Source organism: Vipera berus (assembly GCF_964194415.1).
Source record: "Vipera berus genome assembly, chromosome: 2".
Taxonomy (NCBI): domain Eukaryota; kingdom Metazoa; phylum Chordata; class Lepidosauria; order Squamata; family Viperidae; genus Vipera; species Vipera berus.
This window is the reverse complement of record NC_138203.1, coordinates 135478270-135496558: the sequence shown is the minus strand read 5'-3', so window position 1 is coordinate 135496558 and position 18289 is coordinate 135478270. Positions and strand designations below refer to the sequence as shown.

The 18289-nt window shown below is 42.0% G+C and overlaps 1 protein-coding gene across 1 annotated transcript in view; it reads right to left on the bottom strand.

The window, feature by feature from the left end:
* Window positions 1-4369: 4369 nt before the first annotated feature.
* The window catches only part of LOC308662144 (keratin, type II cytoskeletal cochleal-like), a gene marked incomplete at both ends in the record, with an annotated part of 33599 nt that continues 19679 nt past the window's right edge, over window positions 4370-18289 (bottom strand). Inside the window, one exon of the mRNA XM_081317635.1 lies at window positions 4370-4545. Within this exon, the coding sequence (XP_081173761.1) occupies window positions 4370-4545 (176 nt within the window). The remainder of the gene's footprint in view (window positions 4546-18289) is intronic.

Genomic DNA, 18289 nt, shown 5'->3' with positions numbered 1-18289 from the left:
CAGCCCCTGAGATATTGGAACACTGCTATCATGTCAGCCCTCACCCTTCTCTTCGTTAAACTACACATACCCAATTCCAGCAACCGTTCCCTATATGTTTTAGCCTCCAGTCCCCCAATCATGTTTGTTGCTCTTCTCTGTACTCTTTCTAGAGTCTCAACATCTGTTTTACATCGTGACCAAGACTGGATGCGGTATTCCAGGTGTGGCCTTACCAAGGCATTGTAAAGTGATATTAGTACTTCACGTGATCTTGATTCTATCCCTCTGTTAATACTATAAAACATGCCTCTAAAAAAGCTTCATACATGGCTAAAATATGGTTAGATCTGGAATTTTCAGCAAAGGGGACAAATTTAATTTTCTTCTAGAATATTATACCAGGTGTATTCCAATTCAATATTCATGCTGCAGCTTCAATTTTGGAGGATTTTTATGCAAATCTATTTATTAAACCTAACCAGGGCCTCCCATTGTAAGCAAATTACTGATATTCTTTGTCCTCCAATGTTAGTATCAGAAATCAAATTCATTACCTGAAATCTAATAAGGCATCTGGAGAAGATTTTCTACTTCCAGAACTTTTCAAGACATATATTGATTGGTGGGCACCATTGTTAGCAGGGCTGTTCTCCCATATATAAGTAAAAGGTTTTATCCCAATCATATGTTGCCATAATAGTCCCTATATATAAAAAGGGAGATGAGGGTGACCCAAAAAATTAATAGGTTAATAAGCCTTATTGGAATTGTGGATAAAATATGTGCAAAACATCTTTTGACAAAATAGAAGACTGAAAATAGATCTCTTAGTGGAGGAATAAGCTGAATTTATATGAAAGTGTTCCACAATAGACAATTGTTTTATTTTACACTATCTTATAACAAAACAACTAACTAATGACAAGAAACTGCTTACTACCTTTATAGATCTCAGTGCAGCTTTTGATCCTATAAACAAATATTTTGTGGAAGAAATTGGCTAACTTAAATATGGAACTCAAACATTTACTCTTGGTTAAGTCCCTGTACTCAAACACCCGTTTGAAAGTCCATACCAGTGTAAATGGTTCTGTAACTGAAAGTATACCTACCCATAATCCTGTTAGGGTTGTATTCTAGCCTCGATTCTTTTTAACCTATATGTCAATGTTATTCCAGCATTCCTGTATGCTTCAGATATTCATATGCCAAAAATCCATAATGAATTCAATAATATCCTTTTATATGCTGATGATATCGTTCCATTGGCACAGTCAAATAAGCCTGAGAAATTGATTGTGAAAAATAACAAAATGACTGTGTTCTTAATTTTTTAAACATCAATAAGACTAAATAAAAAGTGATGACATTTCCAAAAAGACATGAAATGTAATTGGCAAATAAATGGGGAACCTATTGAATAAGCAAATTTCTTTAAGAATGGTTTTTACCAACATAAGGTCATGGATAAATGATTTTAAAAGAAGTTCTGCAAGGGCTGAGACAAGTATTAAAAGATATATAAACAAGGTAAAGGTTCCCCCACACATGCGTGCTAGTCGTTTCCGACTCTAGGGGCCGGTGCTCATCTCCGTTTCAAAGCCGAAGAGCCAGCGCTTGTCCGAGGACGTCTCCGTGGTCATGTGGCCGGCATGACTGAACGCCAAAGGCACACGGAACGCTGTTACCTTCCCACCGTAGTGGTCCCTATTTTTCTACTTGCATTTTTACGTGCTTTCGAACTGCTAGGTTGGCAGAAGCTGGGACGAGTAACAGGCGCTCACTCTGCTATGCGGCACTCGGGATTTGACCCGCCAAACTGCCGACCATCTGGTCGACAAGCTCAGCGTCCTAACCCACTGAGCCACCGCGTCCCTTTTTATATATAAACTATTTAATTACAAATAGTTTAACCTTGACCTCTATACTAAAAGTATTCAAGGCAAAAATAGTCCCAATGCTAACTCACTTGAACCACTTCAGACCCATTTTTTAAGAACCAGAATAGAGCTAGAAGGGACCTTGGAGGTCTAGTCCAAACCCCTGCTCAAGCTGGAGACCTGTACCATTTCAAACAAGCGACTGTCCAGTCTCTCCTTAAAAACCTCCAGTGATGAAGCACCCACAATTTCTGAAGGCAAGCCGTTCCACTGGTTAATTGTCCTCACTGTTAGGAAGTTTCTCCTTAATTCCAGGTTGATTCTCTCCTTGTTTAGTTTCCATTCATTGTGTCTTGTCCTGCCCTCTGGTGAATAAGTTGATCCCCTCCTCTTTGTGGCAACCACTCAAATACTGGGAAGTGCACTGGGAACTGATAAAGTGTCAGCCCCTGCAGTCAGAGCAGAAACAGGCATCCATTCCATACATGGCCAATCAATAATTATTTGTTTTTGCATATTGGCAGAGAATCCATTCAATGACGAATGTAGTTTTCCTACCAAGAAAACTGCAGGAACTTCTCCAGGCAGTCATCAGGAGACAGCACTGACTTGAAAGAATCATTCCCCCTCCCAGAAGTCCTCTATGGCCAGGAATTTTGTTGACTGGGAAGAGCCTTGTTCAGATCATCTCAAAACATCCTGAAGATCATAGGTGTCTGAACTCGCCTATCTGCAGTAATCATTATAGTTCTGGCCTACTTCCTAACTATTGCAGTAGTGTCAAGACTTATTTTTAATGACTTGCCTCATAATCATGTTTATACTGGATATTTAAAATAGCTGGATATTTTTTATAAATTACGATGTCTATTTTATTGGATACACGCTGAAAAGTAAAGGCATGTTTCAAAGTATATATTTCAAGCACAAAAGCACCCCCCAGAAGATCAGATAGTTTATACAAACCTTGAAAAATGTAGAAATCTGAGTTGGATGAAAGAAGGCAAAATCAGAACACAAGCCTATCCTCTATAATACAGTTTGACTCATTTGAAAAGCAGAGTGTTGTTTACATACAATCAGAGAAATGGCCTGTCTTATACAAAAGCTGAATACAAAGCAAACAACACATGTATGAATACAGATAGCACTCAACTTACAACCACTCATTCAAGTTTGAAATTACAATGGCAATGAACAAAGGGATTTACAATCTGTATCCAAAATTCTGGCTACTATATGCCTGGCAGTCACATGAACAAAATTAGGGTGCTTTGCAATCTGCCACTCTTCCGACTGATCACAGGATCACTGCAGTTGCCCCTACCTGCCTATCTTTCCCCCTCATCCCGCCCTGCTGGGTCCCTCAGGCCTGCTTCCTGCCTCAATGGGTCCCATATCCTTGGGCTGCCTTCCCCCCAGTCATGACTTGTTCCACTTACTTTTTTCAATGATCACATTTCCCAAGGAGAAGCAGCTGATGTGCCATGTGGCTTTCCTACATAGAAGCCACATGATGGCATCCTGGAAGCAGGTGCCGTTTTGGAAGATGGTGCAATTCTCACATTCTGAGAATTGCGTCCGCTCCCAAAATGGTACCCATTTTAGGGATGGCATGAAGCAAGCTGTGTATAGGAAGGCTGGACAGTGGATAGACTGCTGCTTTTTCTGAAAAGCGATCTCTGAAGATCAATCTTTGGAGAAAAAAGCTGATCTGCCATTTGGTCTTCCTATAAAAGGGCTGTGTGGTGCCATCTCAAAGTAGGTGCCATTTTGGGAGTGGCAGAGGCCACTTTAAATCATCCTGAAGCAGGCGCCATTTTGGGAGCGGCCATAATTCTTGAATCCAAGAATTGCGGCCATTTCCAAAATGGTGCCTGCTTCTGGAATGACACTATATGGCTTCTGTAGAGGAAAACAGCAAAGCAGCTGCCTTTCTGAAAAGCAATCTTCAGAGAGAGCCTTTCAGAAAAAGCTGAAAGAAAAATCCACTATGCAGTGTTCCTATGCAGGGGCTGTTTTGGGCTATCCAACTTACAAAATGACACCCATTTCCAGGATGGTATCATATGGCTTCTGTGTAGGATGATCGCACAATGAATCTCCTTGGGTAAGGTGGCTTTCGGAAAAAGTAAGTAGAGCGGAGTAGGGGGTTTCCAAGGGTGTGGGACCCAGAGTGATGGGAAGCTGTTCAAGAGAGGCCTCCAGATTCGGGGGGGAGGGGGGCTGCTCCAATGCAAGACAGGTGTGATTTGCTCTAATGTGGGCCTGCGTCTGGCCTCCCAGGACCTTTACCAGTCTCTAAGGGATCCATTGGTCCATTTAATAACCACAATGGAGAGATTGCATGGTGGTCATTAAGTGAGGCGATCGTGTGGACTCAATTACAACCATAAATCTGGGCTCAGTTCTGGTCATAAGGTGAGGGCTACCTATACTGTACAGAGAGAGGTCCAGAGAAGGCATTGTTCACGTGTTTCATTTCATAAGTGCAAGAGACTGGAACTTTAGCTTGTGTGACTTGTTGGAGGAGAAGAGGCCAAATTTGTGCTAGAAGAATTGCCATCTTCCTGGTCCGCACTTTCGATGTTGCTGCTGCCATCTCCCTGGTCCGCACTTTCGATGTTGCTGCTGCCATCTCCCTGGTCCACACTTTTGATGTTGCTGCTGCTGCCACCTCCTCCTACTGCAAAGTAACTACCTCCGCCCAGGCTAAAGCCACTTCTGTAGCCAAGACTGCTGCCAGCAGCCGAACTTCGTGAAAGACGTGAAGAGAAAACAGCTGCGAAAAGAAGAGACAGACTTAGAGAAGAGCCCAGGCATTTTCTGTTCTAAGAAAGATAGCTACTGGTACCTTGTGTAGAAATTATACGAAGGGTAATCACTATGGACTCTTGTTAAGTCCATCCTTCCTATAGGACCTTCAAACATTCCCCCAAATTAAATGATTTTGAAACTTGATGGTTTATTTGATTTCTCAATAGTGGCAAACGTCAGATGAAAAAGTATGATGTACTTGCTTGAGATTAAATGCAAGAACTCCATGGTCATATGAGATCTGAGGATAAAATTACTAACATGTTGTGAGATTTGGTGATGGATCAGAGTTCCTACTGATTTGTGTGTTGCTGTCTGAGGCCTGAAAAATTGGTTGAATTCTGTCCTATGGCATTCTACAGATGTTAAAAAAAAGTAGATAGAAACAGATGCAAATTTTCACCCCATACCCGTGCTACTATGTTGACATAATATACTACCAAGAACTTTGCTGTGCTCTGCTAGTGTCATTGCCCCAGTTATGACTGCAAACCCTACAACTGTAGGGGAAGAGAGAGGGCAGGACAGCACCAAGTGCAGTTTTCTCCATCTAAATAGAGGCAAGGAACCTCTTAATCACTACTGTACAGCAAAGATCCAATATATTCTTCACCATACTTACAGATGTTCACTGCACCAGCTGTATCACTTGACAATCTGTCAAGAAACAAAGCAGAAGTCGAGCATGGGTAAGAATTCAAACATATTCTGAGTATATACAGCTGACTGAAAGAAAACCAATGTTGCTTGACTAGTGTTGCAAAGTCATCATGTCCTTGGGGATACTGAAGGATGAACTTCAAGAGAAAGAGGTTCACTGTGCCCACAGAACTAGATGCTAATGGGGATGGATATTTTTTTTTACGGAGTTTGAGGACTTTCACCAAAAAATGGCAAGACTTTTAAAGATCTACTTAGATGGGCTATCACTGACCGATCTTCTTCTCCTTCCAGAAGCTTTCTGTAGGTGGCAATCTCAATATCTAGGGCGAGCTTCACATTCAGTAGCTCCTGATAATCCTTGAGTTGTTTGGCCATATCTTGCTTGGCTTTCTGAAGACCATCCTCAAGTTCAGTCAGTTTCTGCCTTGCGTCTTTGAGCGCCAGTTCGCCTCGGTCTTCTGCTTCAGCAATCTTTGCCTGTAGATTAGCACACTTAGGGGAGGAAGGAAAGAGAAATTAGCATAGTGGGTCTTCCCTTCAGAACAGATCAAAATATTTTCAGTTATATTATCCCATAAGCTAATTTAAATTGGGCCAAGACCCATCCTTGGGCTTTTGTAGAATCTCTAAAGGCACACCCAAAATGTCAAGGGCCACCTGCTCCAAACATTGTAAGCATGGATGGTATTAAAGAAATAATATGATTATGTGCAAGATATTCCAACTTTGGAAGAACCATTTTGAGTATAAAATCATAGGGCTGAAAGGAATCTTGGAAGTCTTCTAGTTGAACCTCCTGCCCAAGTCAGGAGTCCTTATACCAAATGGTTGTCCAATTTTTTCTTGAAAGCCTCCAGTGATGAAGCACCCACAACTCCGAGAGGGAAGTATTTAAGCTTGCAATCAAATGGGAAATTTTCAGTATCCTATATGGAACAATTGGTTTATTGTTTCGTGGTCAGTGACAGGATTGCCTTCTTCCCAACAATTTTTAGGACAGTTAGTGCAGTAGCAGTGTCAGCCATGTTGCCTTATTCTTGACAGGATGAAGTACTGTCTACATGTAATCCTCGACTTATGACTGTTTGAAGTTATGACAGAAACCACCCCCCAAATTACTTCCAACCCAGTGTTGAAGTTATGATTGGAGGTGTGCTGCAGCTGCTCCCTCTGCCTATCTCTCCCACCGTCCGTCCTGTCCTGGGCCTGCTTCCCACCTCACCAGGCCCCTTAAACCCCATATGAATTGTGGTTCCTCTGAAAATGGGATGAGGTCACACAGCCCAGGGATGCTGTGGGGCAGAAAGGCCTGCCCTTCTACCCAGTGCAAGCTCCAGGGCTGGTATGAGGAGGGTGTGGTGCCTAAGGGAAGGGGGGGTGAGCATCCCATGGTATGTGGGGACCCCAAGGGAGGGTGCCTCAGGGGTCAGGGAGATCTTGGGAGAATCCGGCAAGCATTCCTGGGCCTATGCTAAGCCTCCCAGGGCCTTCCACACCTGAGGCATTCCACGCTCTGCTTAATGACAGCATTGGGGAAAGCTAAGGGGGGGCATTAAGCAAGGCAATCACAAAATTGATAAGTGAAGCAATTACATCACCTTGCCTGACAACTGCAACAACTTACAATGATAATGGGCAGGCGTCATTACTGTCATGTGTCAAGGGTTCCCTGAAATGGAAAGTTGAAAGAAGTGTGTGGACCAGGGAAAAGATGACTGTTTGCAGTTGCATGCTAGCCAGGAAATTTACAGCTGTTTGAAAAAAAAATTGGTATGGGGACATTATGTGGATAAGCATGATAGATGCTGCATTGTACTTTGTTTTGCAGGCAGGTGATGTAAAGAGGTAGTTTATCTGTGTGTCCTATTGTGTTTCATCTATAGTGGTACTTTGGTATTCGACTACTTCAAAGCTTCTCGAATTTGGTAGTTGATATAAAAATGTTGTCGGCAGTGCTTTTTTTGTAAAAGAAAAAGGTGCCAGAACTCACACATATCATACAACCCGCCTTGCCTACCCTACAAGGTTCCATCCAAAAAAGGTGCCGGAACTCCATTCTGAGCGTTCTATGACAAAAAAAGCCCTGGGTGTCGGTACTCGTAGTTTCATTGGGATTTAGCATGTTGCATAAGGAAGAGGGCAATGATCACAGAGGAGGTAGCATTATATTAAGGATGAAAAAGTAAAGTTTTTCAACTGGGGAGCACAGTATGATCATAACTTTGGGAGAATGCAGTAACCTACCTGCTTTTTCACACTTTCAATATCAGCCTTTATTCTCTGGACATGTCGGTTTAGTTCTGAAATCTCATGCTTGGCGTTACGAAGATCATCACTGTGCCTTCCAGCAGTACTCTGGAGTTCCTCGTACTGAAGAAAAGATGGTGGAAAGCAGCCACCAAAGCTTAATTTTCATTTATCTGAATGAGTCAGTTTTATTCATTTCTGAAAGTATATCTATCTGTTCGTCTATCAGTCTCCCTCAGTCTGGTGCTTTAGTGTACTTTGGAAAGGAAACCTCAGATTTCCTAGTCAAAAGTCATTGGCAATGCTAGCTGAGAAGTAGGGAGGGTGTTCTTGAGGTCACCAGGTTGGGAAAGCAGGCATGTAAACACTGAAGCAAATTGTAAGAGAAATAGGAGGGAATCGGATTTTCAATCCTTGTACTCTACAAGAGGCCAGAATGGGATGCGGTTTCCCTGACTAGTAATACGTTTACAATAAACGATTGGGGGGACAATGAGAAAGGAGAAGAGGCAATGTCTCTTCAGCACCTGACTTTGCTAAATTCCAATTCTGGAAGAAAACATTTGACCGCCTCTTACAGTGACTTCAGTGTAATAGCTCACCCACCCGACTCCCTTGGTGATGATTTACCTTGCTTTGGTACCAAGCTTCAGCCTCAGCCCGGCTTTTCTTTGCAATGTCTTCATACTGGGCTTTGACTTCCGCAATGATGCTGTCGAGGTCCAGGTAGCGATTGTTGTCCATGGACAAAATCACAGAAGTGTCCGAGATCTGCCTCTGTAGGTCTGCCAGTTCCTGCACATGTTACGGGAATAGTCCACTCAGAAAACATACATAAAATGATCAGGCCTTGGCAAGAACCTAATTCAAAGGTTAGAGCTAGCGTTCCTTTCTATTAGTAGGTAAGTAAGGAAATGGGAAGGGGGTGTTCATTTTGCATAATTTCTTTACTTTTAGTAATTTTCATTGAATCCATAAAGGATCAGTAAATATTGGAGTAAAAGAATATGAAATGACTGTTCCTGATGAGAGCATTTATCATTAGATTCTGAAACTGCAGGATTTCTTAGAAAATTCTTAATTAACTCTGATCCTATTTTGAAATTCTTAAAGTTCTTTAAACTCCTTGAGAAATGTCAACATCTTTTGATTTTAATATGACAATTTAAAGGTATAAACTTTGTTCCCACCGTTGCTAGTCTTAATAATTATCTCCATTTTCAATGTTTGCCTTTCCTCTGATATCCTTTACTTTGTGCTCTTCCTTCCTTCCTTCCTTCCTTCCTTCCTTCCTTCCTTCCTTCCTTCCTTCCTTCCTTCCTTCCTTCCTTCCTTCCTTCCTTCCTTCCTTCCTTCCCATTTTATAACAAATTACAGTATGCTACAAAGTTCTGTTTAGCAACCCTGTTTATAGCACCATCTTATCTAAGAGTGAGGAGGAGGGGACTTCTCAAACTAGTTCAAGAAAGTAAATGAATAGTGTAGCTATCTCTTTGGCAGGACATAAAATATATTTGCATAATACAATGACCAGAATTCAAAGAAAATAATATTGAGTCTTACGGTTTCATGTAGGAGTCTGAGAAAATCAATCTCATCAACTAAAGATTGTAACCTAGTTTCTAGGTCTGCTTTGTTCATGTAGGCAGCATCCACTTCCTAAGAAGGAAACACATGGTGAGAAGTTAAAGGACTGTTTATTAGTCCGTTATTACTTCCTGATTATCCTTATGCGATGTATGTATGTATGTACAGTATACAGTATGTATGTATATCCTAATTGAGATCATACTTGTTTCTGGGATAGCCCCACCTTTTAACGTCATAGCAAGGGCTGCCTTTTTGCAAAGTGTTCACACTGCATGCAGACTCTCACCTTCTTGAGGAGTACAAAGTCATTCTCTGCTTCCGTACGCTTATTGATCTCATCTTCGTACCTATTTGGGCCAGTGGAGGAGGGGGAAAAAATAACATCTTCTTAGAGAAATCTGGTAAAGATGCTGCACTGCTTGAAAGTTTTTTAAAGGGTCCTGACAATATCCCCGATTCTCAGATGTGGCTGGTGAATCGTTGGCTTGTTCAGTCATCTGCAAATAGCAGTTCTATGGTTCTCTCTGTGAATGTAATGGTCACCTGAATTTATGCAGCCCAGGAATATTAACTATGCTGAGATCTTAGGGAGTTGAAATCCATGTACATGCAGAGCACCTGATGGCCAAGCGCCAATCTGTGGCTGTTTTACCCCCTCACACCTAGCTGGTAAATCACTTTGACACTTTTAGTTTTAAAAGAACCTGTTGTGAGATCTTTAGGTGCAAAGAGTTATGTGAGATCCTTAGCTGCAGTATAAGCAAAGGGTATAAAAGAGGGAGCAAAGCTGAAAACATTAAGAGCCAGCTGGGGTTAGTAGTTAAATCACCAGACTAGTAACTGAGAGATTGTGGCTTTAAGTCCCATCTTAGGTACAAAACCAATTCAGTGTTTTTGGACCAGTTACTTTCAACTCAAGGAAGCACATAATGGCAAACCACTTCTGGAAAACCTTCCCAAGGAAACCACAGGGACCAGTCCAGGCATAAAAAAAACCCCGGATTTGCTGGCACAAACATACATAAAAGAGGGAGTAAGATGAATGTCTTACTTGCTCTTGTAATCGCCAACAAGGTTTTGGGTGTTATGTAGCTCTCCACCCAGCCTTACTTTCTCCTTCTCCAGATCATTCAGCTGCATCCTAAGATTGTTGATGTAAGCATCAAAAAGTGGCTCAATGTTACTTTTCACAGTTTTCTGGTCATGTTCCTGTAGCAGAGCCCATTTTGTTTCCAGCACTTTATTCTGTTGCTCAAGAAAACGCACCTGGAGGAAGAAAGACATGGATATTTTTTTTTGAAGGGAGGAGGGATTTAATGATAACTTGAGAAAGGTTTTAGAGAATTTATCTTGATTTGTTCTTGAGCAGATTGTAAATGTTACTTTTTCTTCTTTTAATATGCTGGATACATACATACATACATAATATATTAAGGGAAAGTGGATTGGAAAAAGGTGCGCATTATTTTAAAACTGGAGAAAGAACCATCAGTAACAGGCTATGCTTACGATACTATTTTCATAATTGAAAATGCAATGGATTAGATCTTGTAAGAAAAGTCAAACTAATACATTCCATGTGATACTATAATAACAGAAGTTGGATTGTGAGGAAGTAAGATAGAAAAAGAATATTGCCCTTTTTTGAAATTTTGTGTTGAGAACATCATGGACAGCAAAGGAAAAAACCCAATGGATCATCAAACAAGTCAACCAAATGTTTTCACTCAAGAGGCAAATAACCAGGCTGAATTTATCCTATTTTGGACACATTATGCAAAGGTCTAGGTACAAAACCAAGGTCTAACTCCCTGGAGCAAGTTCTAATCTTGAGAAAGGTGGAAGAAAAGACTACCAGCAATGTGAATAGACACATTTACAGAGATAATGAGTTCACCTATTGGAAGATCTGAGGATCCAGTTGGAACAGCTTGCCTCCAGAAATCGTGGGCACTCCATCACTGGAGATTTTTAAGAAGAGGCTAGACTTGTCTGAGATGGTAGAAGTCCTCCTGCTTGAGCAAGGGGGTGGACTGGAAGAGCTCCAAGGTCCCTTCCAGCTCTATTCTGTTCTAAACCTGGAGAAAAATCTATGTATTTTTGTAGTAGGTAGTGTATGTATTGTTGCTACTGTAAGAGTCAACACTAACTTATGATGTATAACTCTCAAGCCTTATTTTGTATGTACTTTGAATGGGATACCTACCTATTCCACATCCCATATTACTCATCAACACTCAGTTCTCTGTATATATTATAAGCTAAATTTCTCTAGGATAAAGGCTTTTAATCATGCCTGTCAAAATGGTTTCATGTGCTTCATATATCTTAAAAATACAATTTATGCATAAAGGATAATGATGAAGCCATTCTGATTAGCTCTCATTTTTTCTGTCACTACTATATAGTGTGAAACTATTGACCTACTGAGAATCATTTTAGAGAAAATACATTAACTTTTCCAATCTTCCTTTCTGCAGCAGGAAAAAAAAATTGGCAGCTCTGTAATTTCATTTAGGTGGTGCCATCTAGTAATAAATAACAGCTGTAATGAAATGAGCAAAAACTGCAAGAGGAGTTGTAGGAAGGCTCTTGAGCTCTTTCCCCAATTCATTGCATTCTGAAATAACAAAGCCTTTATTTATCCTCACCTTATCAATGAAGGAGGCAAACTTGTTGTTGAGTGTCTTGATCTGCTCTCCTTCTTCTTTGCGGACCTTCTCTATGGTGGGGTCAATCTCCAGCTTGAGAGGCACCAACAGGTGAGGATTGACCGTTACTTTTTGGATTCCACCTGGTGAGCAAACTGGGAAAGAAGGGTCCCCTCTCCCACCACCAAAACCAGCTCCACCTAGCCCATAGCCTCCACCGATACCACCACCAACAGCATAGCCATTACAAACTCCACCACCATACCCATAGCCTCCACCGATGCCACTGCCATAACTGCCTCCAACTGCAATCCTCCTGGGTCCTCCAAAATTGTAAAGGCTTTGGCTGCCAAAACCAGCCCCACCGGCCCGGCCCCAGCCAGCACGTCCAATGCCACAGTTTCCACCTCTGCCCACACTTTGGGAGCTCCAGTTAGCGTGACACAAGTTAGGTAGGATGGCAGATGTGTTACTGAAGCCTTTCCTCTGAATTCTGATGTTGGCTCGGTGAGACATGTTAGCTGGCGAAGAGCTGGAGAACAAAGAGGCAGAAAGAGGTACAGAGAAAGAGAGGACGCAGTCTGTGTTGCAGAGGCAGGTGTAGTTGTGAGCTCTATGTCTTAAGGTTTCTTCTTTTATTTATATTGTCAAGGAAGTGGGATTGGTTGTGATTGCAGTTGATCAACTTTCTGATTAATGTTGCTGGGCATGCCTTAAGGCTTTTTTGAATTGTGACATCACTGTTTTGCCATACACACTCCACACTAAGGCTAAGTGGTGACGCAACCAGCTAAGTCCAGGGTTTTCAATATTTTCTTGCTCGTGGCCCTCTTCTGAGCCTCATTTCTCTCTGGCTCCCCCTCATAGCTGCTATTATTTATTGCAAATTTATTTACAATACAATATTGTAAATTGTAGTAATTTTTAGTATTTATGCTTGTGAGATTAGCACGGAGGGTGAAATGTCTATTGGTTATTTGCCTGGCAGTTAAAGTTGGGTGGTCATTTCAGAAACCTACTGTGATCCCTTAGATCCCACCAGTGATCTAAGACATTGTTAGTTGTCGTTTCACAATAATAATCTCTTCAAGCTTTGCCCTAGATGATGAAGATGTGATCAAGCTAGAGAACAAGAACTAATGAGAGGCTGTGCTCCAAATCAGTTCCTCGTGCCTTGTGAGGATGATGATTTTTTTCATTTGTCACTTCCTTTCAAGGGGAAAAAACAAATCACCACAGGGATGGAGGCACCCCACCTTTGATGTCTAAATGCAAAGCAGAATAAAGTTTCAGACCATTAGGAGGAAACTGGCTCTGGAATAGCATCTTTCCCAAGTTGGGGATGCTTTGCAGAACTTGAACTACAGACTTATCCAAGGCTTGTGATGCTAGGCAAGCAGGCCATTGAAAGGCTTGTCCTTAAGGGAGAATTGGTGGGAAGCAATGACCGTATCCTGTATCTTTCACTTGCACCACGAGTTGAGGGTTGGGGGAGAGATTCGGGATCTTGAACCATCCACAACAGCAAAATTGTTCTACAGTCTGGTCTCTATAGATACAGCCTAGGTTCAACCATTACGTGACTTGTTTGCTTTGAACCTAGCATGCTTTGTTTAATTGAGAATTGTGAATATTTGTAAACCATGATTTATGGCTTAGTACATAAATGGCTTGTGATTTGCATACCATGGGTAAGGACTTATCATGGTAAACCTATCAGTTGTTGCTTTTAAATTTATTGTAACAAGTGAAAACACACACACACACACCAAAAACAAAAAAATGAGAAGAAAAAAAACAAAAGATAAAAAACAAAAGCAAGCCAGACTAATCAATATATATCACATATCCAATATTAGAAATTACTTATACATTTCTGAATCTGAATTGAAGAGAATGTTCTTGAATCCACCAGTTGTGGTTTACTGAAAAAAATATACTCAAGCAAACCTTGAACGATACCGTTTGTGAATCTAGTCAGAAATGGATGTTCTGTTTTACCCATTTAAATTGCTTCCAGCTTGTCTTTTTAATCAACTGATTCTCAAAGTCCCAGTCCTAGAGATCAGTTAAAAATAATAATGTCGGTAGAAACCTGGCAACCCTACATAAGGTTGCCACACATCTAGGCATTTATGAAATCATTTTAAAAAGCAACTCCTCAGCAGAAATTGTGTTGGCAGAGGCCTGGTGCCATCACTCTTGCGGCATTTGAAGCAATTCAATAATCAAAAAATAAACACTGCAATCATGTTTATTGAAATTTAAAGGGAGCAGGTGTATCTCGATTCTTGGCAATTTTATGAACAGCTCAGTAATCTGCCATTGACCACCCATAAGCGCAACCAATGTACTTTCCATCCTGTGCCCAGATCAGACTGCCAAAGGTCCAGATAACCTGGATCCCTGTGAGTGCTCTGCAACTAAACCTCTCTTATATTCTCACTACTACTGTCTGCTTTAATTAGCTAGGTGGGGCAGGAGGCCAAGCCACAAGTGATGGAACTAAACTAACACAGTGATTCTGGGCACGTCTTCAGACTCACAGGTTCAAAACCTTCCAAGTAGCACCACTGAACAGCACCTTTATCATCTCAATAGACTTTGTACATTTGGAGAAAATGTGATTTTATCCATGAAATAGTCTACCAGGCAACTTCACCTTACACTGACTGGATTTTCAGGTTGATCCTTCCCCAGAAGTTTCTAGGACACTTGGTAAGTGCAGCCATTTAGCGTTCTGCAGCTGGACAGAAGCAGGACAGAAAAGTATGGTAGTAGTTATATTTCACCACCTTTGTGGCCAATAATTCTCTTGAATCTGGGTGCTTACTCTTATCTGGCTGCACTAGCTTTTTTGTTTTGTGCCAGCCTCACTGCGCCATTTCGTCGAGCTCCAGAATAAAACAAAGAACTGCCTGAGACATAGGGTGGGGGAGAGGCTGCTCCGGAGTAACCCAGTTGAGTACCCATAATTGCTTCCATATTCTAGAGGTCAACAAGGTGGTAACAGAAATATCTTCCAAGTTGCTTGGAAATTCTCCAAGTGCCAGCAAGAAATTTGGATCATTAGATGTTTGGGGTGGACCACCTTAATAGGTCCTGCCTCCTTGCGGAGATTGATGATTTCAGTTAACATCATTGTGATCTGTCCATGATATGGATGGAAAATTCCCCCAGAAGCATATCGCAGTATACATTTGCCACAACATATCCTCTTCTCTGCAAAAAATGAATTTGACCTCCATGAATAGGAACACTTCCTCTCCACCCCCACTTCCATGGGCCATCTCTTCATTCAGGTAAGTCTTAGTATTGTGATCTCTTTGAAGTACGCCAGACCAAGAAAATGATTCTACAGGTTTGACTGGAATGATATGTTGACATTGGCTATAGTAACAGAAACCTTGAAAGCCTGGATGCATTTTCCCTTGTCTCCTTTACATCCCAGAGAGTTAGGGCAAAGCCAGGCTAAGTTTCTTTCTAATGTTTTCTTTGTTTCTGGAACTTAGACCATGTCTTTCTACAATTTTAGTAATGTCTCTGGATACCTTTTCCAAGTTGTCAATGTGGTTCTCCATTGTAATACACGGCAATTCTCTGGTGTGGCTGGTTTTATTACCAGTAGCGTGATGCTGAGCCCAGAGTGCCCAGTAATCTGGTTCCTGAGTAGAGATCGTGAGGCTGGAAGTAAAGATGGGAATTGAATCTCTGCTCTCAGCCTGACTGTGGGGGCCCTGAGGTAAGCAGGTGTGGGGTGTGTGGGGCAGCTCCACCCACCCACCTGCCTCGCGCGCTCCCCTGCCCCGTTGCGGCAGTGAGCAGATAGTGGGACGGAGTGGGCTGGCTCTTAACTAGGGCTTATTTGGGGGGCAGTGCTTATATTAGGCACATGCCCAAAAAACAGGCTAGGGCTTATTTTCTTTGTGGGTCTTATTTTAGGGGAAACACAGTATTTCATTTTTCAATCAGTTTGCATGGTTGGCTTGTCTACTTATAGTCACTGTTTCCACTCCTTGAGCAAGATGGTTAGAATAAACAGCTGTGTGGAGTTTGTTTAAAGCTTATTGTATTATCTGCAGAGTAGTTCTAGTCACAGCTGAAAGGAGAGGGTTCCTCTCATTTTTTGGGTGGTGGTGGTGGTGTTTATTGTAGTACCAAAAATACCTTGAGCAAGCTAAAAGTATCCACATTTGGGGGATAAGATGTCAGCAAGTCTTGTTGAAGGGCTTATTATGATGATTTAATGCACTCCTACTTTGGGAAACACTGTTCTTAGACATTAGCCAATCTTGGCCTGCTTTTAAGGCTGAGTTACTCTCATTCAGATTCAGCTATTTCTTCTTGTTTTTAGGCAACATTCAAAAGAAACTGATATGTAGTTGAGATGGGCATATAATTGAGATCTTAGAAATCATTAATTGAATTGCTCCTCCATTAATTATCTTCATAAGATGTAACTATAAATTTTGCATTCTGTATTTTCTTTTACATGGAACTGTTTGTGATTGGAGTGGCCTATATGTCCAGTAAAAACAACAACAACAACAACAACAACAACAACAACAACCCAAAAACATCCTATTTTGAGAAAGAGGTGATCTAGATATATATAAATAGTGCCTTTGAGTCAGTTTTTTCACTCCTGGTGACTGCATGGATGAATCCCTGCAGTTTTCTTAGCAAGGTTTTTCAGAAATGCTTTCCAGGACTGAAAGGGAGAGACTGGCTCAAGGTCATCAAGCTGGCTTTGAGCCTAAAGTGAGACTAGACGTCATTAGGTTTCTACCCTGATGTCTTAACCACTACATCTGATCTAGATTAGATTATCAGGTGACAATTTAATCTCCTGATTGTCCTGACTAATGGCAGGGCTTTTCAACCAGTGGTACGGGTACCACCTGTGGTCCATTGGCACCTGGCAGGTGGTACGCGACCATCCTAGAAAAGTGGTAGCGGGGGAGGGCAATGAGCTGAACCGGTGGCAGCACCGCACAAGCCTGAGTGAGAGATGGCTGGAGCTGCAGGGCTGTCAGGGCTCAGCGGAAGCACCAGGATCAGCGCTTCTTCGGGGCTGTCAGGGCTCAGTGGAAGCACCAGGATCAGTGCCAGGCTCCAGCTGGAGCTCGGCACTGATCCTGGCGCTTCTGCTGAGCCCAGAAGAAGCACTGATCAGCTGGAATGTTGCAGCATCTCCAGGGTCTTGTGATTTACATTCAGATGCTTGGCAACTGATTCCTATTTATGACGGTCACAGTGTCCCAGGGTCATGTGAAGTGATTCAAACCTGCTGCAACCACCCAGCAGATGGGGGGGGGGAATAAAAACCAAACACCCCTCCCCCACCCCTGCTGCCAATCCTCAACAGAAATGCTCACAAGAATGAAAACCTCGGACAGGAGGAAGAGCACCGCCGGGCGGGCAGGCAGCTGTCTTGCTCAGCTGTGGCTTGGGGTGGGGGGGACTTTTTTCAGTGCCATTGTAACTTCGAACAGTCACTAAGCGAACTGTTGTAAGTCAAGGACTACCTGTACTTCATCACTTTTTTCCTTTTTTTTTTTGGTCATTAAGTTTTTGACACCTTGCTAGGTGACTGGTAGTACTCGGATGTTGCCATATCCTAAAAGTGGTACAATGGGTGAAAAGGTTGAAAAGCCCTGACTAATGGTACTTGAATTCAGCATAAAATTCTAATCCTTAGGAAAAGCATCGAACACATTGGAACTGAGTTTCCATTATATGAGCCTTGGTGGAGCGGTGGGCTAATGCCTCCTTAAGTAACACCAGCTGCCTGCAATTAGTGCAGGTTCGCATCCCACCAGGCTCAAGGTTGACTCAGCCTTCCATCCTTCCGAGGTAGGTAAAATGAGGACCCAGATTGTTGGGGGCAATTAAGCTGACTTTGTAATAATGCCACTTGGGGTGTATGTGAAAGCTCTAATAAGCAGGCATATACATAGAATGAAGGCTACTGCTAAGCTTGTAAGCCGCCCTGAGTCTTCGGAGAAGGGCGGGATATAAATGGAATTAAAATAAAAAAAAAATATCAGTACAGAAAATAGTCCATACCAATCTAGGGTAGTAGCATATATGTGGCTTGCCATGTTCCTCTTCTCCAAGTCTGGGATAACATTTTAAAAAAAACCAGAATGCTTGTTAGTTCATGCTGTTCTAGCATGGCAATGGACTTTCCATGCCACTGTAGACCTTAGCAGTGGGCCAGCTTTGCCTGTTTTAGCATTTCTGCCTTAAGCAACCATTCCCCCTTTTCAACCAAATTATGGGATGTGGAAATATAAGAGGACTTTTTGAAACTGAAGCCGGAGGATTGTTCTGGATAGCTGTGGCTGGCAGAACATTGTTTTATTTTCTTTTATGTTCCCCCAAAATAGTAGAGATCAGCATCCCACTTTTTTGATCCTGCCTTTTACCAAACCATCCATCATTGTGGGAAATATT